Here is a 25368-nt window from a genome sequence, read left to right on the forward strand (position 1 = left end):
CCCAGCAAACTCTTGCTATAAATATCAGCTCACTCAAGAGAATATATGGTTCAATGGTCCATAATACAGAAATCCTCCTAACCGTATTGTTACAGTCAGCTGACAGTGTGTATTTTTCTTCGAATTTTCCTCTTTCTCTTCAGCAGAAACAAGATATTCCTACCTTAGAAGAGATATGTAATTTATTCGACACACTTGCAGTCACATAGGGCCTGATTTTACTATAGGACGCTATGTTGTGGGGGGGATTGTGCTTTGTAACAAGAAATGTTCATACAGAGTCTCTGCCGTAGGGGCCCGGTAGGCCCAGTCAGTAATCCATCCATGGCTACTGAGGTCTCTGGCTGGTTCTCAGAAAGCATTTACTGTAGGAAACAGTCTTGATTTGCTGTGTGAATTGTCAGATAACTAAGACAAGATGGTCTACATTACATCCCAGGAGCGCTGAAATATACCTATCCAGAGGTTATAGGTCCTTAAATATGAATTTCCTTCATATTTTCTCTTCAGCACAAGAGCTCATGACCTACACTGTGCACTCAGGTTTATCCTTCTGGCAGTCCAGCAGCCCACTGCATCAGGAGCAGGCCACCCAATAAAAGCCCCATCAAGGTGCCTTTAGTGGTGGGAGACAGCCAGCAAGCCGGCTTTACTAAACAGTCTTTTTAAACGTCGGCTACGGCGACAGATAAGTTGAAGAAAGAGCAAGGACACCGACTAATATCACACCACACCTGGCTTACAAATTAGGTAAGCACTTCGGTAGAAGACAAACAGGAGTTTTCAACATGGCGTCCATGGGCCTCTCCTTGTCGACCGGCCGGTGGCGGCGGCGGCTGAAGAAAGAGCAGGAAACTTTTCAGTGACAACGGCGGCTAGACCAAGAAAACCAGCGAGGTCAAGAAGGCGAAGAAAAATTTAAATAATTACTGCACTGCGGTAACTTCCCCCAATCCCAGAAACACTAAACTGTGGACAAACAGTGTCGTCAAAACCTGTCACGGGTAACAACTTAACATCTAGCTCACATTAGCCAGCAGACGCCCGGGCTCCAGCAGCAGCAGCAGCAGCAGCCCGGCGGACAGAGATCACCCCCCCACCCCCTTTCGACCATGACTTCTCCTCAGCGGCACCTCGTCCACCGCCAGCCGCACTCCTCTTTCATCGCACAGAAAGTGCAGTTAATCTACAAACTGTTTTTGCTGGAAAACGCCAGGAATACACTTGAACAAGAACTTAACGGCTTCACCAACAAGGTAATGTTAACACCGGTTTAACGCTCAAACGTTTTTACATTTAAGGGTACCATTATCAGTAGATTAGCTAGCTAGCAGGCTCACAGGCGACATGGTCAGATCTGATGCCCCAAGCATTTATACTAATAAACTCGGCAAACACAATTTACTTGTATATTTGAATAAACTGAAAAAAACTTTTGAGTTAAATTCGTTTCACTTTCCCCTCAGGCTTATGAAGACGTCCAAGTTTTCATTGATTCATCTTTTCCCACCACTGTGTTCAGTGATCTTGCAAAGGCTTTGGATGCGAAATGTCGAGCTCTTGACCAGCTCACAGCTTTAATAAAGGACCTCATAGTTGGTAGGTACAGAATGAATCATAATTTTAGCTGCTAATCTGAAATTGCAGTTATCCGTGTTCAATACAAATGCCTTGTCTGCTACTGGCATTGCACAGGTGTGATGTAGGAAAAGATTTCCAGTGCATCTTCATGTCACCAAAAACTCTCTCTTGCTGCTACTGTCATATTTACAGAACCACAAGTTTGTGTCCAGCCTGCTGTCAAAAATGGACTGAGAACAAACCAATTTCAGCCACTCGGAGAAAAATGGATCCTGATGACAGATGTTCTCAAGTTTGGGCCCATGTTGCGGAACATGCTCATGGCAAGCTCCATAGCAAAAGCAGTCCAGGTGGTTGGAGCCACGCTGACCCGTCAGCAGTTGAAGCATTTGCTCATCTCCCAGCCTGCAGTGGTCCAGGAGGATGACATGATGTGCAGCACCTCCTCCAGCTACAACAGCGCTGTTCAGACCACAAGCTCATCCTGTCTTTTTAAGGCTGAAGAAAAAGAACAAGTTGTTATTTTTGAGGAGAAAAGCCAACCAGATGCTGTGATTCTTCCACCTGCCACTATCCAGAGCACCAAGATTAATGCTGAGACACCACCATTAATACAAACTCTACTCCCAGAAATCAGTAATCCTAAACCCAAGGAAATAACACCTCTAATTAGCTGGGGACGGGAGGATGATGTCCAGGTGCAACACCAAAAACAAACATCCTCTCAGCTGCTGCACTTCCTCAGAGCCAACGCTAAAAAAATGGGTGAACTGGAGGTCAGTGTCATGGAGTGGAGTAAAAGAACGAACACTTCAGGTTCACCGCAGTCAACCTCATCTACCACCAAAACACAAAGCTACCAGTTCAGACATGTTGTGGAAGATCGTCTGATCGAAGCGCTAGACCCGAAAACGTTGTGTGCAGACGTCAAAAATCAAGCACCAGTCTTCAGAGTCAAACAACTGGAATCAAGTGGCTCTCTGACCTACACTTGTGTGATTGCAACAAAGACTGAATTGTGGGACATCGGAGACGTCTTCACAGAGGTGCAACAAGCACACAATGATGGCAGCCCAGTGAAAAATAAAGACTGCCAAAATATAACTGCTCAAGTGGAGAACTCTTGTGTAAACGTCCAGTGGAAAACCCAAACTCTCCAGTGTACAGAACCTGAAAGAGAGAACAATTCTGCTGACGCAAAAAAGCCAGCGATCAACAGTATTACCATTCCCGAGTACCAGATCCGGAGGTTTGAAGAAACTGAAGTTGTGGTGTCTCACATTGTCAGCCCAGGCAACTTCTACATCCAGCACATAGACTCCATTACGAAGCTGCAGGCCCTTGTCACAGAGTAAATCATTCAACATGGATTCTAATCTCATGTCTGCTATTCTCAGTTTTTCTCAACCCTCACTGATTCCCTGATCACATTTACAGGACTGACAGAGCCACTTATCCCTTTTTGTTAGCTTTCTTTGTAGTTTTTTTTTTTTTTTTTTTTTTCCTTTTTAATAATCCACATGTTTCTGGTTGCCATTATCTTTCTCTCACTTGCAGCAGTTTGAAAGCCAGTGGTTCATATGCCGAGCAGAACTGCATTCCAGACATTGGAACCCAAGTAATGGGTTGGTTCCCAGACCGAGAACAATGGTGCAGGGCTCAGGTGACGACGATATGTGGAGTAAGTGGAGGTGGGTTCAGTTTTGTGTGTTGGAATGGTTTTGCAAATGCATGCCTCTAGATGGTAGCAGCGTTACTTTGCTTGCCTGTAACCAATTGGGGTATTTCATACTGTTTTTAGCTTAACCTGCCATGCTCTGTCTTTTGCATGTAAGATAAACATTCCCCCGATGGTGCAGGGAGTGAGACATCAATCAAAGTGCAGGTCAAGAGGCTGGACCACGGTGGCACTGCCTGCCTGTCGCTGTTGAACATCAAGGAGATGTCCCCAGAAATGGCTGCCCTTCCACTTCAGGCTGTGCAGGTCTCACTGGCAAATGTAAGCGGCATCCTGTCGATGTTCTATCACTGTTAGCTTGATAATTTTCCACATTTATGTAAACTAGCACATAAACCTCTCATTGAACACATTAAGATTTTCCTCGACAGGCGTGAAGATTATCCCTCCCAGGATTTGCATACATGGAAATGGTTAATATACTGCGGTCTGCTGTGAGAGTGTAGATTCAATTATTGGCATTTGTCCAAATGATTAGTCACAGCGTTATCTATTGCTCAGTGATTAAGGAAATGAATTATCTTAGTTCAAGGTATTTTGTGTCCGCTTCCTCCCCCAGGTGACGCCTGTGAATGGGAGAGACTGGTCTGAGGAAGCAGTGGGCTGGTTCAAAGCGATGGTGCACAACAGGACACTTTATGCCAGACTTTACCCACAGGGGCCCAAAGTTACAGTCGAGCTGTTCTTGGAAAAGGGAAAGCTCGGAGCTATGAGGTACTTCATTATGAATCAGTCAATTAACTGTGACTTGTAAATTAAGAATTAACAGAATTGAAAATGGCAACCAAAAAAGAAAAAATACTAAATACGGTCAATCATAGTACAAATTATTATGTATTCTGTTGAATCAAGAATAAGTCCAGTGACTACTTGACCCTTATAATGTGTGTGTATATACAATTTTGAAGCCACTAGCAACACAAAATGTTAACTGTACAATCGTACTGTAATGTTCATTTTAGGAGGGGTGCATCACTGTCTGTGAGACTGGCCCAAAATGGACATGCAAAACACAACAAACTTAAGAATGTTGGTCTCATGAAAAGAAGTAAGTAGAGTTACAGTGTGGACATTGTTTACCTGCATCTGCAGTAGGTGGCAGCAAAGCCTGCGTGTGACCATAGCTGCACTTGAAGTTTTTCATTTAATCGCGTGTTCTACTTTTTAGGCACTGTTCAACTTAAAATGAGAAGACAGGACTCTGACTGGGAGAAATACCTCATCTCGTGCTATACCCAAAGAAAGAAGTAACTTTGAAAGCAGGGAATGCTGGTTGTAGTTTTGTTGAGATAACTTTCCCTTACAACCAGCTAGTGTTTTGGTTAAATTAAAATACAGATGGCAGTCAACGGACAAAATCTTAAACACGGAGACCAGTAATGATTCTTAAATGAGAGTTTTTAAATTTACCATAACCTCGATTGACCATGTGTGTACAAGTCAAAATACAGAGGACTTTTAGTAAATTTTGACAAACTACTATGACTGGCACTTTGTAGTACATAGATACATCAAGGGTATTTAAATAAAAAATATTATTTAAATACAAATGAAAAAGGCATTGACTGGATTATTACAGATTAAGTAGCATGTATCAGCTTTCTTGAGTATTTTTATGTCTTGTACCGCAGTTCATACAGTAACAACTACAAAGCTATGTCTAGTGAATGTGAATGTAAAGCTGATGTGCTCTAACATTATTTGAACTCAAGAAATTTCTGTTTTGGTCTTTTCTGTATTTAAAATCCTGCTTTAGACTCTAGAAAATTGTGACTGTTGTCTTTTAAAGCAGTGATAGGAAAGTGTGAATATTTTTTTATAACCTTTTTTTTATATGTACGGGGGCATGGATACCAAGTTGTGGTGCATGGTGTTTTATTTTGACCTTTCCTTCCCCATTTTAGACATAGTTTTGTACCCTTTTCCCTGAACATAAAACCAGGGTCCTCAGGTCCTGATTTTATTCCAGTCACTAGATAGTGCCAGTTCAGTCAGATTGCCTGACCTCTTGTTTTATTTTTTTATAGATCTTTTAATATTAATAATCATTATTAGAGCCACCCTGCCTTTGGTTGATATTGAGTTCTTGTACAATGGCAAAACTATTATTTTGTGTGTGTCAATATTTATTATATTATATTATATTATATTATATATATAATATAAACAAATATGCTGCTGTAATAAAGACGTATTATCTCCAATTGTATGCCCCATGTCTTTCTATATTGTAGAGTAGTGTATCTTGGAGAGGAAATACATGAGGTTTAGTTCATTCAAAGAATTACCAGGCCACGCAAACCCTCCCACTATTTCTGTCATAAGTGACGCCAAAATGCTCATGGCTCTGTGAACTTGTGTAGGTCATCTGATAATACATGACAAATGACCACATTGTTTTTTCACATGCATTCAATTTTATTGTTACTGTAAATAATTGTTTCTACTGTTAAAGGGAGGAATTTGACCAGAACAAATAGTGAAATCTCAGTATCTTTATACTGAGATTTCACTATTTGTTCTGGTCAAATTAGTATTTCAAATGAGTGAATTACGTCTGTTTATATGGGTCTGAGGGTGTATAGTGAGTTTGCATCCGTCATTGTTCACATGCAGATTTAGTAACCTATTGTAGTAGCTCATTCATAAGCAGGTTTGTATTTTCTAGCAGATGGGAGAGACCATTGTAGATAACCTCTAACCCAAATGGATGGATATTCATTGTCCTGTGTCCCACTTTGCATATGATAAAATATGTAGTATTCATTGGTCAAAAGCAGTGTAGGCTAGTAAAGTAGGAAAAACAGAACAACATCAGACATAAAACTGTTTTTTTTTTTTTTTTTTTTTTTATTCTTTAAATTTACCCAGTTCAAGGTAATTCAATTTTATGTTCATATTCACAATATACTGTATTTTAGAGTTTATTAAGGCATAATGCTTGATGAAATTATTTTTGCATGCCTAGGTTACAGTATTGTCATAAATTTGCAAAAAATTACACAAAAAACAGCTTGAACAAATAAGATGTCTGAAAACAAAATTGAAAGGGTCTGAATTAAATCTAGTATATAAATGATTGTTTCATTAAGGCTGGCTTTCATTTTCCACTCCACTAGTCTTTCCAACAGTTGAACAGCTCATATTGCGAATGAATCCGCAAACCTGTGAGTGACTCTGTGCTCTCAATGACAGGGGCTCAGGTCAAAAGCTTCCTTCACTTCCCTGCCCTGGCCAAGCACAATAAATAATGTGGCAGGCTGAGGCCTTTTGTGTCCACACAGATTCCTTCTTTTGCCCAGAGTGGGCGGAAATCGAGGCGTTTGATCTGAATTCTAAAGAGTCTTGTTGCAGCCCAATAAAGGCTGCCATTGTATGTAAATAGTTTATATAAGAGCATATGACTGCTACGGTGCAGGGCAGTGGCTAGTGGCGGAGGAATGATTAGCATTTTCCAAACGCATGGTGTTCTCGGTCCAGCCTTTTGGCTTGCTAAAAAATACAATATTTTCATTCATTTCCACCTATCTTGTACACATTTTTGTGTACCACCACAGCTGAAGGTAAAATACATGTTCTATCATTCTCATTCTGTTTTCTACTAACATTCAGTGTGCAGTGAGGTCAGATTTTATGTGAGTGACGTCTGACATGCCCCAAGGCCTCGACTTGACAAATACTTGGCATGATTTTGTTTAAATTATCATTACCCTTTAGAGTAGTAGGATTTGGATAAATCAGCTTTTAATGAGTGTGATTAATTTTAAGTTTTTATCAGGAAATCTGGTCGAGTCTGGCGCCTTTCTTACTAACAATGAGATCTCTCATGTCTTAAAAAAATTCTCATAATGAGATGGATGTCTTTCTGATTCCTTGGAGAAATTTGCTGGCAGTCTGTCTGTCTGCAACTGGGCTGTAGGTCAGTTTGGGAGTACAGTATTAATACAGGGTGAGCAGATCACGTGCCTCGGCGAATGTTTTGCAATTGGCTTTGACTTGTTGCATCCTGTGACGGTGCACGGTGGTAGGCCATCGCCCCTGCTTTTATACGGCCAACGGGCTACTTGGCAATTCTTGTCTGTTGCTCCTTACTCTGCCAAATCCAGCTTGATGCTCAGGCCACACCTCAAGATGGTTATCTTTGGACCTGGCGCTGCTTACGCTGCTTACGCCGCTTGCACCGCCGGCTGAGCCTGGTAAACCTCTAAAAAACAAATGTTACAATAGTTAGACTTTTACTAAATTACAAAGTTTTTTGTGGACAACGACAATGTTTATAGCTAAGTTATTTAACTTAATAAGCCATTTGTACAAATGTGACTTTATGCAAATATGAAGGGCTAAAAGGTTAGTGTTCTTTAACCAAGTGGATTATTTTACTTCTGAGGGGCATTTGGAGGATTTAAAAAAAAAAAAAATTCACTTACTGTATTATGTTATAATTAATAATTAATCATTATAATTATTAATAAATAAAAGTTGCCCATGAGCTATTAAGATAGCTTTGCCTACATCCACTTAACCTTAACTGAATATTTATATATATATTTTTTTTGCAGACCTGGAGTCGAAAATGAACTGGGGGACCTTTTATGCCGTGATCAGCGGCGTAAACAGACACTCTACCGGCATCGGACGCATTTGGCTCTCGGTCATCTTCATCTTCCGTATCCTGGTCCTGGTTGTTGCTGCTGAGAGTGTTTGGGGAGATGAGAAGTCTGGCTTCACCTGCAACACCCAACAGCCCGGCTGCAACAGTGTGTGTTATGACCAGTTCTTCCCCATCTCGCACATCCGCCTGTGGGCGCTCCAGCTCATCCTGGTCTCCACCCCCGCCCTGCTGGTGGCCATGCACGTGGCCCACCGACGCCACATCGACAAGAAGATCCTGAGGAGGACGGGCCGTGGCAGCCCCAAGGAGCTGGAACACATCAAGAACCAGAAGTTTCAGATCACCGGAGCTCTGTGGTGGACATACATGATCAGTATCATCTTCAGAATAATCTTCGAGGCGGCTTTTCTCTACATCTTCTACTTGATCTATCCTGACTTTAAGATGGTGCGTTTAGTGAAGTGTGACTCGTACCCTTGCCCCAACACGGTGGACTGTTTTGTCTCCAGGCCGACAGAGAAGACCATATTCACTGTGTTCATGCTGGCAGTGTCTGGGGTGTGTGTGCTGCTCAATCTGGCCGAGGTGGTGTACCTCATAGGCAGGGCCTGCAAACGGTGCTTTCGAGGCTCTGAAGATGAGTCCAAAGTAGCTTGGATAAGTCAAAGATTGTCTTCGTATAGGCAAAATGAAATCAATCAGCTGATAGCAGACCATCCTCTCAAGTCTAAGTTCACTGTGACCAAAAAGAGCCCAGTTGAGAAGGGTGAGAGGTGTTCCGCTTTCTGAGACTCCATTTACCGTTTCCTTTTCCCTTTTAAACTAATCAACAATAATCACACTGGCCAAGGTCCAATGGAGCATCTTGACTGGCATTAATGTCACATATACTGTATATTTGATCAATGTCAGCATCCACATTTAGACCATTTATTTATGTTATGTATCATTCAATTGCTTATTGATTCATCTGTTTTTTTTGTTTTTGTTTTTTTTACTGACACAAGTGTTAGTTGCTGTTAGAACTTATCTAAACTATTTGGAGCCAGTAGTGAAGGTTAAAGGACAACACCAATGTTTTTGCATGTTTTAGCTCATTTACTACAACACAAACATAATTGTCGTTATTGACGACCATTAGCCAAAGCTTACCTTCATTTGTCAGATTTTTGTCTGTATTTTCTGCCTTCGAAGCAGCTTTCATTCATTTCATTATTCAAACCAGGACTATGAGGATCATGCAACCATTAATTTTGGTCAAGGTTGCGTTGTTGTTGTGCGACAGTTCACTTTAAAGTGTGGATTTCATTAAATCCTACAGGTGTGGCAGGTTTGTGTTCTGATCAAAAGCCCATCCTATTTTAAGGATGTTGTATTAAGTCATGCCATACTAAAATTAAAGGAAAGGCTGACAGCCTGAAGACCCCAGAAAATTCCAAAATGTAAAAAACTGTTAAAAGATAAACTTTGGAAAGTGCTTAGTAGTAAGTAAATGTGACTTCTAGTAAATCAGACAAAATGTGCTAAAAAAAATAAAAGACCGGTTCGGGTTTGAAAAGAGGCAGAGATTACTGTAGAGATAAAAATGCTGGATAAGAGAGTCAACTTTTTCATTTAGATAAAAAATAATGCTACTATGTATCATATTTAATCCAGTCTGAATCAAAGCTAGAGCAAAGTAATGGAGAAAAAGGTATTAATGTGATTGAAATGAATTGTAGGAACAGTACCGATTCTTTAAACCAGTGGCAGAATGCTTGGATTATAGTGAACTCAGTTGTCATTGATTATGCTAAACTTTGGGCTGACAGCTATAACTCTTACATAATTTGGCATTCTGCAATGGAAATATCATAATAGTTGGTGCTAGAAAACCAAAGAGAGTCTTAAATATTGTCCAGTTATGGACAACTGTCATTGGATATTATATTGCCAATGTAACATGGAGAGAAAATAGATTTTAAATGAAATTTTCCCTCAAACATTTGTACATCCTGACTTTTTAACACTTGATATCTTTTACCCCAGTTGCATACTTAGAATGATCTACATCCAAAAAGTAAGGTAAAGTCAGGCCCTCACTTTGACATGTCACTAAATCTTCATCCTGCATTTTTTTTTTTTTTTTTTTTTTTTTTTTTTTAAAGGTACTGTTGAAGATTTCCAATGATGTCCAACTGATGAAATGGAAAAAAAATACAATTATTCATTCATTCTTACTCCTTCACTTGTCTGCTGGGTCACTTTTGGAATATTCCAAATCCCAATACTGTACATATGTCTTTAGATTTGTATAACTTTGTATGCAGTTGTAAATACTGCCTACTTCATTGCAGCCTCTGTCTTGAGTTATTTTCCAGTTGGCTCTTATAAATGTTTAAGGTTGACATACTTTTTTTTTTTTTAACAGAGACCCATCACTCTCTGACAATTTGCACCTGCTTTCCTTAATATTACCCTGCATAGTATATTATTCAGTATCTCTCTGGTCCTGAAAATGTAATGTCCCCTACGCTGGTATGTTATGAAGTTAACCTGTTTTTATACGCATTGTAATGCATACAGAAACCCTTATGTTGATATGCCTACATGTACATATATTTAGTTTACATCCAGGTAAACAATCCATATAAAATATTCAATGGGTTGAAACTATTTATGGTGTGTACATTATGTAATATAAAGAAATAAAGTGCCTGATAATTTGCCAAATGCAATTCATCTAACTGATTTTTTTTTTTTTTCCCCCCAGTGGGTTTCTTTCAAATGGGTTGTACCAAAGTGATAAAATAATGAACTCTGTCAAAGGAAAGTACTTGTAGCAATTAGCAGTGTTTTCCATTTCATTACCCGCATATTTTATTTATATTTTAAGTTTTTCACTGACTTCCCTCCTTCCTGCCACTGTGATTTGAAACTTGAGGATGCGAATGACTACTCATCTCCAACCCCCCCCCCCCAAAATGATAGGAGAGACCCTTGTGCTATATTTAGACCCCAGGAGCACTTGTGGCCAGACAGACCTAACAGACAACACCATTGGCCAGCTGCCCTGTCACTCACTCTAACAAGCGAGTAGAAGGGCTTTAATAGTTTATATTAGAGAGTTTGCCCTGTGCCAAATTTAACCAGGGGGGGGGTGTGTATGAGGGAGGGCAGACAATACATGGTTGAGAGTGCATCCACCGGGTTACGTGTGTGTGTGTGTGTGTTGTGGTCAGTGGAAGACCCCGGGGCCTGGATTCTGATTCCTGCCTGAGCTGTATTTGAAGACGGAAGACTGAGTCAGTGGCTTTGCTGGTGTGAACAGAGGTTGTGGCTAGCAGGAGTCCGCTTTTCCTGTCCATTCAAGGGCATTGCTGGGGGCCTTAAGATCAGCTTTGCACTGAGGCCTGTCAGCAAAGCAGGGCGGCCTCATGGACCCTCTACGACGTGTAATGCTTCACCACAGGGGATGTGCAAGCTGACAAGGTGCGTTTAACTAGTAAATTTGACTTTCTGTGTGATTCTTTGGGAACTTTAACCTTCTTTGTCGGTTGAAGTAATTGTTTCAGGAGTTAAAGTGAGACGTAAACTTTAGAAAACTAAAGGTCTATGTTGTGGCAAAAAGTTGTAGTTTGTTTACACATGTCATGTGTAGGAATATGATATTAGAAGTTGCTTGTTTTCACACTTGAGAAAATCACTTCCTTATTTTTTTTCTAATAACATATTATCCTTTGTCGAAGCGGGTTACATAATCAGAGAGGTTTAATACTGAAAGCATACCTTTGTAAAAATTACAATCAACTCTACAGTTGTTAAAAGACTAGAGTTTTTAGTGGCGGCTCCCTAAACATCAATTCACCTGCCACATTTCAGCAGTTATCAGAATTGATTCTCCCTCACAGTAGCATTACCCCGAATTTGCTGTAGTGCCACTGTACAGTACGTCCATGAGGAGCAGAATATATTTATAACATAACGTGTTACAGGAGCTGACACTAACGATATTACTCAACTGTTTCCAATTCACACTTCCACCACATCTGCCTGGTGTTTGATTTCACTTCGTGTGGATCGTGTTGCCATGGCTTGGGTCATGAAGGCCAGGAACTGCAGAATCATGACTGGAACCGGCCTTCCCCCCTGTCCACACTTGCCAAATATATACCCTACTAAAGTAAATATAATCCTGTCTGCGTGGACGTGGAAAAGGCCACTACCTGCTCGGCAGCAGAGTCCGCCAGTTGTACACTCGCTTAGTAACTTGGCTCCCCGGAGACTCATTTGGTCTGAGCTCTGTTGAACTTGGTGAGACATTGTAGAGAGGAAGAAACTTTGTTAGTTAGACTGAAGCTTACTTTAATTTCTAGATCAGATTTATTTTGGTCACAGAATATTTTTACTTTATAGACAAATCAAAATTCAAATGAAGTGGCTGTTTTCTTTTAATTGAACTCTTTCTCTATGCTTCTATAGTCCCAGGTCTGAGCCCACGCAGCCATGGGGGACTGGAACCTGCTGGCAAAACTTCTAGAAAAAGCCCAGGAGCACTCCACTGTGGTGGGGAAGGTGTGGCTCACCGTCCTGTTCATCTTCCGCATCCTTATCCTGAGTGCTGCGACAGAGAAGGTATGGGGCGACGAGCAGTCGGGCTTCACCTGCGACACCAAACAGCCCGGTTGCGAGAACGTATGCTATGACGTCACTTTCCCCATCTCCCACGTCCGCTTTTGGGTGCTGCAGATCATCTTCGTGTCCACGCCTACGTTGATCTACCTGGGGCACATCCTCCATCTGGTGCGGATGGAGGACAAGCAGAAAGAGAAGGAGAAAGAGAGGGAGACGGAGCATGCACATCATTCAGACAGGCAGGCCCTCGTCGTGGATGCTCACCACAAAAAGGCTCTAGTGACTGACGAGAAGGGCAGGGTGCGCCTGCAGGGGGAGCTCTTGCGCACATATGTGTTCAATGTGGTCTTTAAAACCCTGTTTGAGGTGGGCTTCATTGTGGCTCAGTATTTCTTGTACGGCTTTGAGCTGAAGCCCATGTACAAATGTGACAGACCGCCCTGCCCCAATGTGGTAAACTGCTACATATCCCGTCCCACAGAGAAAACCATATTCATCATCTTCATGCTGGGAGTGGCCAGCGTGTCTCTGTTCCTCAACCTCATAGAGATCTACCACCTGGGCTTCACCAAGTGCCGCCAGGGCATCACCTTCAGGAGAGGTAATCAGTCCCCTAAGAGTATCTCCAAGGAGCCCAGCACAGCCGCTGTGCCCTTTGTGCCCAGTTACGATGACTACTTCCACGGGCACCACCAGGTCCAGCCTGCCTACCCTCCCGTACCCAGCTACGAACTCTCCCCTCTGTCTGAGGGGACAGACTCGTCCTTCCACCCCTACCACAGCAAGGCGGCTTACAAACAGAATAAGGACAACTTGGCGGTGGAAAGGAGCAGCAGCAAGCCAGAGGAATGTGACCTGAAAGGAAAGAAGGGGGCAGGATCAGCTCCTGGGTCACCTACGCAGGCCAGGCCTGGCCGCAGTGCCAAACACAGCAACAACAAGACTAGAATAGACGATCTGAAGATATGAGGAGGTTTATGTTGCTCTGAGGGGCTCTTAAATTGCTATGAGGGGATCATATGTTGTTTGGATGCATTCATACATGTTGAACTGACTCCCCTCCTTAAGATGGCGTAGGTTTGACTCATTCCAGCTTTGAGGGGAGTGATATTTATAGGGCACATGAAGAAGCTGCAGCTGTACTGTGATGTGTAAAGACTGTGGCTCTACAAGAACATTTCTAATGAAGTTAGACCTAATTTTTCTGTCCCATAATCCCGTACTTTGTATTTTTTCCTTTTGAGAAACCTGATTGGATTTCACATTAGATACCAGCATAAAGGGTTTACGGTACACAATTTGTGGCAACACCAGATTCTCAGTAAATGTTGATATGTATTAAATGTGTTGGTGTTTTGTGGATTGAGTTGATTTGTGTACAGTATGCATCTTTCCACTATTCACTATTATCACTGAGACTCTAACAAAATTAACAAAAAATCAACCTGCTCAGGTTTTACATTGAGCTCACCTTTTTTTTTATTTTTAATGTGTGATGAATGTGAATGAACCCCGCCCAACCCTTGGGAACAGAATCCAGGGCAGAAACTTGTTTAGCGCTGACCTGACCTCATTTAAGGAAATCAGATGGGGCAAATAGTTAAATTTAACTTCCTTAGCTGTTTTGAGGTCACCATCTAGCATAGCCGACTTGCTTAGACTTGAAGTGAAAAGTTGTGCAATACCTAACAATACTTTGGACACTGGAGTCGCTGTGACTAATTCCAGGACGCGCCTCAAAAGAAATTGCACTGGTCTAAGGAGTTCCCACATTCGTACTGACTCTTTTTATTGCGACAGCCAGCAAGCACATAATTATAAGCACATTGTTTTGTTTGTCCTTGTTTATATCTGCGTTTGTGTCGTTAGTTTTCTGCAAAGCACTTGGGGACAATCATATTTGTAAAACTGCCTGAAATAAACCTGTCTTAAATTTGCCAAGTTAGCAAAGTATTTGTAAACTCCAGTCTTTAACAGGAGTCAGGGGAACCATTTCACTGGAACGCGCCACAACAGTTACTTTGTGTTCCTGATATAAATGAATCAAGATCAACTCATAAGTAGAAATGACAATACTAGTAGTACAGAATTTAATATTTATGCACAGTAGCGCTAACATATCGTGAAGCTCTGCAGCCACATTTTCAGAATAAAAATTCAAATTTACATAACACTGAGGCTCTGAAATTGAAATCTGGCGAGTTTAGTTTGAGTCATCAGACCTGTTAAAAACTGACACGCTTGAGAGGGAATAAACATGTCATGTGTTGAATCTTTACTGTCTGATTATCCGACAAATGCACGTCATACTCCTCTGTGCCAGGAAAGCACAGCAAACAGGCACCCCTGGGATGGAAACCTTTAAATTAATGAGACAGCATGTTGACGACAAGGAAGCTATCTCATACCTTTGGACTGGTATGTTTGTGATTTCCTTACAATGTTATAGAAGAACATATTTGATTTTTTTCTTTTTTTTTTACCTAAATGTATTTCTAAAAAAGTTCGGTTTGTTTCAGCTATAGTTTGTTGATGTGTTGAGATATGATTGAGTATAATCTGGACATACTATGTTTAATTTTAGTGTGTTGTAGTGCCAAAATATGTCAGTGGAGAAAATAAATAATAGCTTATACAGAGAAAACAGCTAGGAGTGTTATTTTTTACGTATGTCTGAAAAAAACCTGTCACATTTTAACAAATGGAAATAAAACACGAGGGTTACTCAAAGTTAATTTAAGACATACATCATCTTAAAGTACAATGAAGTGATCATCTTTTGAGAAAAGGATTATATGTGTTTTTGAAATGTTGACAGGATGAATAGATATGAGATATGGGTATAGATGGATAACCACCACTTGAAATGAAATCCCCTCGGTCTAAGTCCAAGGTTTCAAATTGTGGTTACATCACAGTCGGGCCATTATAGATGATATACAGTATAGCACATTTTTAGAAATATATTGCATATTCCAATAAAACTAGCATACCATACAGAGAAATGTATTTAAAGGTTTCTAAAGGTTCAAAACACGATAAAAGTCTATGATTTGTTAACATTAGATGACATAGAGCAGTTTGAGTGTTTTCTATAAAACATTATGATTTAAAAAAACACTAAGACTTTGATCAAGGGTGGCTTTTATATTTTGTAGATCACCTATGGCATTCCTGGCTACACACATATGGTGATATCACTGAAGTTTATCCAAGGAACTGTAAAAATTATTTGGATGGGGAAAGGAGCTGAACATTACGTCTCTCTTTTTGAAAAAGCAAAGCCCTCCCTAGCATTATTAATATTTTCCCTGGATCATCATCTTGACTAAGAAAAATCACTCTCCCCACGATATCCCAAGGTGATTTAACACTTTTAAACTGGTTTAAATTCATTTCATCATGTATAACTTAAAGTGAATAAAGAATTTAAGATGGTGTACACTTATTTAACCCTTAATATTGTATGTTAAAGAAATAAGTGGAAATAGCAATTTCCAAAATTATGGCAAACATAACAAAATGATGCATCTTTTTTAGTATATTTTGTACCAAGAGCTGTCTACCCACTTTATATGAAATAGTGCTGCTTTTGTTAAAGGTGCTATATGTTTAAGTTTATGTATAAGTTTTCTCTGCAATGGAACGTGGTTTCTTGAGAGGGTGGTGGTGAATGTCGCTTGCCAAGAGGTTATAATACACCCCTCTGTGTGGCGATACTTCCTCAAAGCAGCCTGGATGCAACAGTGACTCGCTATCGGAAAGGGACGAGACGGGCCTACCGGGCCTGGGCTAGCTGGTTAGCTTGCTAACTCCAGTAGAATAAAAGACGGGAATAGAAATAGATCAAAACAAGTTAACGTTGATGTTGCTTTCCACCACTGGAGAAAGCTCTTGGCGAGTAAATGAATGAAGTGCAATGTTTCTTCTGGACTGGTGAGCGAACAGCTGTTAATGCTAACGTTGGCTTTGTAGCGATAGCAAAACTTACATATAGCACCTTGAAGATGCAGAATAAAGTGAAGGTGGGAGCTGCGGCGCTATTTCTTGAAAATGCCCACCACGTCCATGTTCGTCGTTTCAAACATTTATTGAAAACTTTATTTTTTAAAAAACAAAACAAAAATGAAACAAGTTAACAAACCACTTTAAGCATACTACAAGCAACTAAACACGACAAGCACGGTACGCACAGGCAAAGACTAGCATGCTCTCCAGGCTCCATAGCTCCAGCTAAATTTACTGGGAAGCACAGGAAATTTGTTATACATTTTAACCAATCAGAAAGCAGGGCTGACTGCAGTCAACTATTTGTTCTAATTAAGCAGCTCAGCAGTTAAACTACAGAGCTACTTAGTGTTAGGAAATTAAAAACGGCACAACAGAAATTATTTATTTACAAATTTTTCTCTTTTGTAGAAATGGCTTTAACAAATAGTGACAAATTACATCCTCCGGAGAGATAACTTTCAATTACTAAATTACCACTCCACACTCCACAGTACTAAAAAATGTAGGCTAACCTCACGTCAGCAAAAAGAAAAAAAAAAAACATTACACTCCTCCTTTTCTGAGCCCCCCTAATAATTTTCGTACAGTCCCTAAAAGCTGGGGAACCTGAAATTGCTACAAGGGTGTCATGGGTGTAGTGGTAACTTATTTAGCTTACCTCATAAGAGATAATGGATAAATAAGTGATACCCCAGTGCTCTTTTTTTTTTTTTAATTTCTGGCTGAAGCCAGTAATTATCTTCTCAAAAGCACCCAAGCAGAGTTTCATGGGAATAACAGCACAGGCTAAGACAATAAAGTGCTGTCCTGGTTTTGTTTAATAATGGATTTATTTTGTGTGTCCAGATGAGTTATTCTATCACTGTATCCTGTTTCCAGTTGCGTGATGCTTCATGTTATTTTCCTATCAGCTGTAGCACAGTACTCTACTGCCCTCTCCCTTTACTTTTACTTAAACACTGGCATGTTGCTTGTCTGAGGGTTGCATCTGCCGGGCATGCCACCTGCTGGTCAAAGCAAATCCAAGTCACAGAGACGCCTCATATTTTGCAATACCCTTTCTATTTGAATCGCTATCTTACTGGCTAAAAACATAAAATAGTGAACAGATATTCTGACATATTCCTAATTTACTAATCTGCCAATGAATGTGGCTTTCATTTTAGGATAGGCATGACACAAAGAATAAAATCGTCAAGGAGTGTTGTAGTAGTGTTTATTTAATCCCCGACTCAAGTAAGCGTTCAGCACTCTCCGGTCTCTTTTCCATCGCACTGACATGATGGATCCAACCTGCTAATGCGTGATAAATGACAAATAGCCAGAAGCAAAGCCTGCCCTTCGACCAACTTTGTGATGCTGCAAGGGCAAGCTTATGAAATATCAGCCAAAAGGGAAACGGGCCTCCTGATGTTTGCTGACTGAATCAGTCTGATTGCTTGCAGACCTGTCACCTCGTCACAAGCCTTGTTAAACTGAACGCAGACTGCACAGCTCCAACAACAAACTCTGCAGAATGCAGTGTTTAAAACCGAAGACTCACACAGCGCTGAGGGAATTGAACCGAAGTCAGCTGCTGACATGGTTTCTGAGGCAGAAACTGTTATTGTGGCTTGGCATCTGTCAGTTCTTGTCTAGGCCTCCATATTGTGTTGTCTGTGGGAAAAAGCTGACCGTTTGCCGCCACCAAGTGACAGCGGAGATGCTCTGTCGAAGACAGTGAGGTATCAAGGACTGTCATCTCCGCAGACTTGAGAGAGGGCTTGTATTGCCATGGCGACTTGATTGATTCTTTTCACTATAATCTCTCTCAGGTTGGGGCAATCAATTCAAAAAGTGAAAGAAATTTTTTTTTTTTGCACACAATAAAAAACATTTGTCACGCCAAAATGCCTTTATGTGCATTCTGCTTTGAGACACAAACAAAGTGATCGATTTTCCTAATTTTCTCTATAGAATTTTTGTTATTGCATGTCAGGCTTGTTAATGATGTGACAGTTGAATTTGCTTCTGGGATAAACACTATAACAAGTTAATCTATCTATGACAAAGAGAGCCACACAAAGAGTGCTTCCCCTTGCATGCACCTACACTTTGTTGTGAGTAAAAGCTCTGACTTCGACTGAGCCTAAATAAGCCTAAACTCACATTCTTCAGAAAAAGGTCTGTAGGTACACATAGGCACTGATCTCTGTGCACACCCTTTGGTTGTGTATAGCTTACACAACAGATGGTAAGGGGAGTCAGGGCCTCTGGTGTAATACAACTTGTTTATCACGCGCTCAGACCTCATAAAAAAAATAAAGTTCATCCTCGATTTTAATCATAGGATCTTCTCAAAGATAAAAACTTTTATTATTCCACTGGTATATTTTATGATGGAAGCTGAATAGAATCTTTGTAAGCCATTTTACCACATATAAAATAGTATGTTATAGTCAAAAACAATAGTGGATAGGAAACCATGATGTGTACTTGATTTGTCAACAGATTTTTTTTTTTTTTAAGCGAGTGATTTTGTCAGTGTCAAATGAATATCATTATATATTATACATATATATTTTGACCTGTTCAAAGTCTCAGGAAAATGTATATTTGCATTTTGTTTTAATGAAATTACAAAAATAGCAGGAGGCTTTTGAAAATATGAGAAACAACTAAAAAGTTACAATTTTTCAAGTTTATTTGAGCATCACAATATTCTCATCTGAATTACACTTCAATGACATCTAGATCCTCAAGCTCACCGAACATCTTCAGTACAAAACATTCCTTTAAATACAGTCTGATCTTAATAATAATAATAATAATAATAATAATTTCCTAATTCAAAGTTCCAAAATATCATTTCACTACAGTACACAAACACATTAAAACAGGAAGAAAATCACTCCTGCCCTCTACAAGGACAAACAGATGAATCAGAATATTTTAAGGAAAAGACATCATGAAGAGTTTGTTCCAAAATACAGATTGAAGTTTAAGCACATGGTGGGTTTATATTGAAATGTATGCAGATAAGAACTTAAATTTGAGGACAGAATGACCAATTCAGTAGCACAAATTCTCACAGAATGGGGGAGTATTTTGGAATCAAATCCCTCAAACATACACATTACAAGTACGTATGTGTGTGTGTGCGCACATGCATGCATCATTGAAAGCCCAAGATGTTTTCCTACATGACAAACTCTTTACTGTGAAGGGAGGGACTTACAGCACTTAGCCAAATGGCATTTTATAAGAAGACCTCTTAAAAATATGAGCTGTCCTCTGTCAAGAAACAAAAAATTTTCAGAGAACACAAAAAAGCGGGCCTGCTGAGACTGGTGGAAAAAACAAAACAAAAAAAAACAAAAAAACACACCCAACAGCACCCACACCCCCATGCCAGGGAATATACAGTAGATTCATCCTTTAACCGCAGGTTAAAGCCTAAAATCAAACCACATCCCCTAACTGTCTGGCTGGTAGATGTTGCCATGTTTAGTCCCTGAGCCCATGGGCGGGGGGTGGGGCGGGCTGTGAATCCATATCCGTGTCTGTCCATCTCCTCCGGTCTTAGAAGCTCATAAGGGCATGTCTTAATCGTGTTTGCCCTTCCCTTTAGGTGTGCCTTCGTTCCAGGCCACATAAACAAACAAAGCCAAAACCACATGCACAGCGAGCACAGCAACAATGGCTGCATAGAAGTAGCTGTCAGAGCTTGACATCTTCATCGAACCTGGGAAAAGGAGGTGGAGAAGAGTTAAAAGGGATGACTAGCAGCTGCATTACAGCGAAGGAGTGTCTACATCATTCTTCACACTTAAATCAGGATGCCAACAACTTTCAATGACTTAGATTTGAACCTTGTTTTACAAATTTTGTCCTTATCACCTAAATATAAACAAATTCCTCGTGAGAAAAAGTTGAATGATAGAGCTGCAAATGACTAGGGCTGCAACAATTACTTTCACTACTGATCAGTCTTTTGATTATTGTTTCAATTAGCTGATTAGTTGTTCAGTTGTTCAAAATGTCCAAAAATGTCCAAAAAGAGCAACAACAAAAAAAGCGTATCATAATTTCCCAATTGAAATCTCTCATTGTTGTCCAACCAACAGTCCTATACCCATAGATATTCCATTTACTATCACATATGACCATGAAAAGCATAAAATCTTCACATTTAAGAAGCTCAAACCAGCGAATGTTCAAAGAAAACAAAACAAAAAAAAAAGGTAAACCAATATTCACTTATCAAAGTAGTTGCTGATTAATTTTTTGTCAATCGACTAATCAATTAATCAACTAATAGTTGCAGATCTACTGTTGGCTCATCAGAGGATACAGTTCTCTGTATAAATGTCTTGATTCCTGAATGCTCTGACGACAGTTGGCATCAACAATGAAAGCAAGAATACTACAAACCATCTCTTTGCCACACAGTCACCATTGGAGCCTGACCTATAAATTGGCCTGTATTATCTGCATCATTAGCTTTTTACAAATGTATTGCATTGGCACATACACTCATGGATCACTTTATTAGGAACACCATACCAAGACTGGGTAGGGCCTCCCTTTGCTCTCCTAACAGCCTCGATTCTTCGTGGCGTGGACTCCACAAGATGTTGGAAACATTCTTTTGAGATTCGGCCCCATGTTGACTGATCACGACTGACTGATCACATCATTTCTGCAGATTTGTCAGCTGCACGTTCATGCCGCCAATCTCCTGTTATGCCTCATCCCAAAGGTGTTCAATTGAATTCAGATCTGGTGACTGGGGAAGCCACTGAAGTACACTGAACTCACTGCCATTCTAGAGACTGCTTTGTGTTTAAATCCCAGGAGATCCAGCCTGTATGGCATCAACAGTCGTGCCACAGTCAAACCATAAGAGGGCAAACCAATACAACGAGAGACGTAACTACTTGGGTTCATATTTTCGAGATGTGCCCTCAGGTTGCTGGTGCTGGAATGGCGGGCTGACTGTAGTTTACGTAGCTTGCCTGCAACTTTCCACAATTTTGCCGTCTACTGACCAAAATTCGAAGTATTACCAAACTGGGCTCTTTAGATTTCTCAAGAGTTCAAATCAGTCTCTCTGCGGCCGAGTTGGGTTGTGAACTCTCTGCCATCCTTACCACATAGTTGTTGTTGTTGTTGACAATTTGCCCAGGCCCACATGAGAACTCGCGAGGCAGACAGCTGCATTTTTTTCCACAATCAGATATTAATTTTCACAATCGAATGTCTGTTTTATTTTACAATTCGATTATAAAATTGAATTTAGACTATTCGCTGACAGCCCTATTATGAGGACCTTCTGCTTTTCTTTGTTTTTTTAAAATCACTGTAAACTGAATATCTTTGGGTTTTGGACTGTTGCTCAGACAAAAAAAAGACATATTAAAATGTCAACAAGGACTCTGGGACAATGTGATGGGCCTTTTTTTCATAGCTTTTTAGCATTTTATGGCCCAAATGATTAATAGGGATGGGAACTGTTTGCGACTGTTTTATTATTTCTGAGTCCGAACACAGGCTGTAGCCTGAGAGCCAGCTGTGACAAACCATTTGTCATCATCTAAAGTGGATGGAATGAGAGAATATTTGTACAGCATTCGTTTTCATTTAGGGTTTTCTTTGTTGAAGAGAAAAAATCATATGTATTTATTCATTATTTGCCTCTCTCGCATAAAAGGGAATAAGGGAACACAGACACACACACACACACTTAGAAAATTGTCTGCAGATTAATCATTAGTTGCAGGCAGAGTCGGATTTTGTTACGATGCAATATGAATGTCAGTATTGAGTTAAAAAAAAAAAAAAAAAAAAATCCAGTATCGGTCAGGCTCTGGTTGCAATGCGAAAACCTACAAGTAGGTGAGGAACGCAGTTTGCGGGCAGCGTCCTCCTTTCATCCGAACCAAGAGTGAAACGAAAACACTATCAAAGGGCTGGCACTGCCCTGCAAACACACACAGGGTAGTGTTACAAACCTCACCCTCAAAGATGTACGCCTTCGTTGCGAAGTACAGTCCGATAGGCAGCGTGACCATCATGATAGTGAAGAACAGCAGTGTCTTGAGGGCTGAAACCAGGGAGTTTTCATTTCTGCAGAGGAGTACGAGTTCATGAGTCAGGCCAAATGAAACAAGACAGCGACCTCACTGTTGAGGAGCGACTACTGACGCGGGGATATCCCTTGGCGATCGTTACTGTTGTTTTACGGGACTACGCCACATTAAATAAAAGTCTTTTTGTAAACTTTGGCACAAGTTCAGGATCAAGCAGGGGGGCGGGTGTTGTTGCGGCCGCAGACAGAAAGGGCTGCTGAACTACGCTAAGATGAAGCTAGCTGCTCATTTAAAGCAAAGGATGGTTCTCTTACCCTCTAAAGTAAGGCGGCGGTCCGGGTGCGGCGTCCGAAGAGGCTCTGACGGATCCGTCCATTGCTGGGCTGACGGGAGGCTGGATAGGGATACAGACGAGAAACGGAAACAGTTTGTGTCAGCGTTTAGCCCCGTGCGCGTCGTGTTGTCACCGTTGAAATCCCCTCTTCCGCACGGAGTCACGGGACCGTCACATGACGGGGTCCGGCGCCGGTTATTTTCTCGCGAGGCCAGGATCCACGGCCGTACGCTGCTTCCTCTCTGCCTCAGGAGTTGGAGAGTACGGGACGAACGAACGATCGACGACGCTCGAGTAACGTGTGCCGCCTCTGCTTTTTTTTTTAAGGCCTGCCTGTAACTCGCACTATTAAAACCAGAGGTGGGACAAGTGTTCGGATCCTGCATCCAACCCAAGTGAAAGTACAGAAGTGAAACACAAAATGTGCAAAGTGTCAAGAGTACAAATGTACACACTATGCACCAGAATCCTGCTTTTTATGTTGTATTATTGTGTGCACAAATGTATCAGAAGTAGGCTATTTTACTGTTGCAGTGGGGTAGTTTGTACTGCTTTATATACTGCTGAATAGTTCCAGGTTATAACTGCACCACGTCAAGCTCGTATTTGTTTTGTACCTTAAACCTTAATCTGCAAAGTATCTAGAATGGCGTTGCAAGAAAGTACAATGTTTGAGTAACGGGATAATAAAATTGTATTTCAGTACAGAGCTCATGTAAATGTGCTTAGTTACTTTTTCCACTGTTTATAGCATCTGTTAGATTTTTATGAATTGCGTTATAATCTGGAGAGGGACATTTTTTTTTAACTACAATCATAGATGTTCAAGCAAGTATTTCATTACTCAACAGGCACAAAATTATTATTAAGGCTAATTATTAATTATTTTTAAGGCTTCTGTCTCCAATTTGACTTGAATTAAATTAAAGTTGTTTCCCTTTCACATCTTTTTCTTTTCATTTTTTGTGAATTCACCATTTTTCACCATGTCAGTTTCTTTGTTATGTTGTTTTGCATAAATAAAGTGTCATATATTTTGTTCACATTAATTGTAAGGGTTTGAATTGAACACATCATCATTCAGGTAAACATGTATAAAACACTAATTTATTTTTATAATATTTTGCCAATAATATCAGGTTGTTTTATACAGAAATTAAATTATTCCTATCCATAACAATTCCGAGTTTACCTCTTTTCAATAAATACACACACACACACCCATATATATATATGGGTGTGTGTGTGTGTTTGAGGAAATAGGTGGACAGTTGAAAGCTAATCATCAAATTCCTCACATACACAGTTTTTCATTCAGTATCTTGAAGGGTACATCTTTACTTATTTAATTTGTGAGGCTAGACTTTATGGCAGCGGTCAAAGCCTGGCTGACTATCGCCAGACTATGTCCAAAAGAAATAACTGGCAATATTGGATATACAGAGGGGTCCAAAAGTCTGAAACCACTTTTCTATTCACTTGAATGGGAGTGTGGTCTGAGTTTATAGGCTCTGGGTTTATTTGAGCAAAGTACTGGACTGATTATCAAGCAATCTTTCATCAGGCAGTTTTTCCCCCGAGGACTGCCCATAATTCATGCCTTTATAATATCTATTCCTGGAATGAAAACTGTTTTACTATGAGGAAAAATAATTTTTTTTTCCTCCCAGAATAAATACAGTCACATCAATACAGGCATTAGTTAAATCTACATACTGTTATCAAACAAATCAGACAAACTAAATAAATAAAATTAAGTAATGTAAATGAGGTGAACGCAAACTTTAATGAGATTTAAAGGCCCTGCATACCCACATTGGGGTTTTTTACTTATTCTGACTTATTAGACCTCCACTCTAATGAAAGTTTGGTGGAGCTACGTTGGGAGAAGGCTTTTTTCACAGCAGACATTTTGACACATCACAGCAGGAAAAGCACAAGTGTAAACTCTAAAATGTGCTCAGTAGAGTGCAGACCTCTGGCCAGGCCAGTGTCCAAGAACATACACCAGACTTCAGAGGAAAAAATCCAAATTCATAGTAACTGATCCTGATCTGCCCCAAAATTCAATGGGTTCTCCCCTGGCCCATGCCCCATCCCTCCACCAAGTTCGGCACAAATCCGTTTCATACTTTTTGCATAATCCTGCTGACAAACAAACCAACAAGCCAACAGACACGGGTGAGCCCATATCATTATAACATGAATGATGGCTGAATTCCATTTAGCGGCTTCAGTTTAAGGGGCCATGAGTTAATAAAACAAGTCTGTTTTCAGCGTTTTGATAACGCAGCAGCCAGCAAGGTTTTAAATTGGTTGTTAAGATTGAAAAGTATTAGAATTTTCTCAGCCAATAAATAAAACACGTAATCCTTCGTTTAATCTGAAAAATTTCGTTTCACTAAAT

At 40.3% G+C, this 25368-nt stretch overlaps 4 protein-coding genes across 6 annotated transcripts; 3 read left to right on the top strand and 1 right to left on the bottom strand.

The window, feature by feature from the left end:
- Positions 1 to 532: 532 nt before the first annotated feature.
- On the top strand, positions 533 to 5432 carry LOC120784916. 2 transcript variants are annotated; one of them, XM_040119058.1, is made up of 8 exons: positions 533 to 1256; positions 1467 to 1599; positions 1774 to 2932; positions 3142 to 3272; positions 3417 to 3580; positions 3879 to 4033; positions 4282 to 4367; positions 4488 to 5432. In XM_040119058.1, the coding sequence occupies exons 1-8, from the start codon at positions 1113 to 1115 to the stop codon at positions 4568 to 4570; spliced, it is 2055 nt and encodes a 684-aa protein (XP_039974992.1). In that variant the 5' UTR covers positions 533 to 1112; the 3' UTR covers positions 4571 to 5432. The 2 variants fall into 2 exon arrangements, with proteins under 2 accessions (XP_039974992.1, XP_039974990.1); XM_040119056.1 differs by having other exon boundaries at positions 535 to 1256; positions 3139 to 3272.
- Positions 5433 to 7884: 2452 nt separating this feature from the next.
- Positions 7885 to 10030, top strand: LOC120785306 (gap junction beta-1 protein-like). The gene has a single exon (XM_040119918.1). It carries the CDS (start codon positions 7893 to 7895, stop codon positions 8718 to 8720), a length of 828 nt encoding a protein of 275 aa, XP_039975852.1. The 5' UTR covers positions 7885 to 7892; the 3' UTR covers positions 8721 to 10030.
- Positions 10031 to 11102: 1072 nt separating this feature from the next.
- On the top strand, positions 11103 to 15258 carry LOC120785820 (gap junction alpha-3 protein-like). Its single transcript, XM_040120786.1, has 2 exons — positions 11103 to 11402; positions 12393 to 15258. The coding sequence occupies exon 2, from the start codon at positions 12417 to 12419 to the stop codon at positions 13512 to 13514; it is 1098 nt and encodes a 365-aa protein (XP_039976720.1). The 5' UTR covers positions 11103 to 11402; positions 12393 to 12416; the 3' UTR covers positions 13515 to 15258.
- Positions 15259 to 19221: 3963 nt separating this feature from the next.
- On the bottom strand, positions 19222 to 23362 carry vma21 (vacuolar ATPase assembly factor VMA21). Of its 2 annotated transcripts, XM_040119045.1 has the most exons (3): positions 22942 to 23145; positions 22555 to 22664; positions 19222 to 20280 (listed from the first exon to the last, which is right to left on the bottom strand). In XM_040119045.1, the coding sequence occupies exons 1-3, from the start codon at positions 23001 to 23003 to the stop codon at positions 20141 to 20143; spliced, it is 312 nt and encodes a 103-aa protein (XP_039974979.1). In that variant the 5' UTR covers positions 23004 to 23145; the 3' UTR covers positions 19222 to 20140. The 2 variants fall into 2 exon arrangements, with proteins under 2 accessions (XP_039974979.1, XP_039974978.1); XM_040119044.1 differs by lacking the exon at positions 22555 to 22664 and having other exon boundaries at positions 22942 to 23362.
- Between the last annotated feature and the right edge of the window lie 2006 nt (positions 23363 to 25368).

Source organism: Xiphias gladius, chromosome 23 (genome assembly GCF_016859285.1).
Source record: "Xiphias gladius isolate SHS-SW01 ecotype Sanya breed wild chromosome 23, ASM1685928v1, whole genome shotgun sequence".
Taxonomy (NCBI): Eukaryota; Metazoa; Chordata; class Actinopteri; order Istiophoriformes; family Xiphiidae; genus Xiphias; species Xiphias gladius.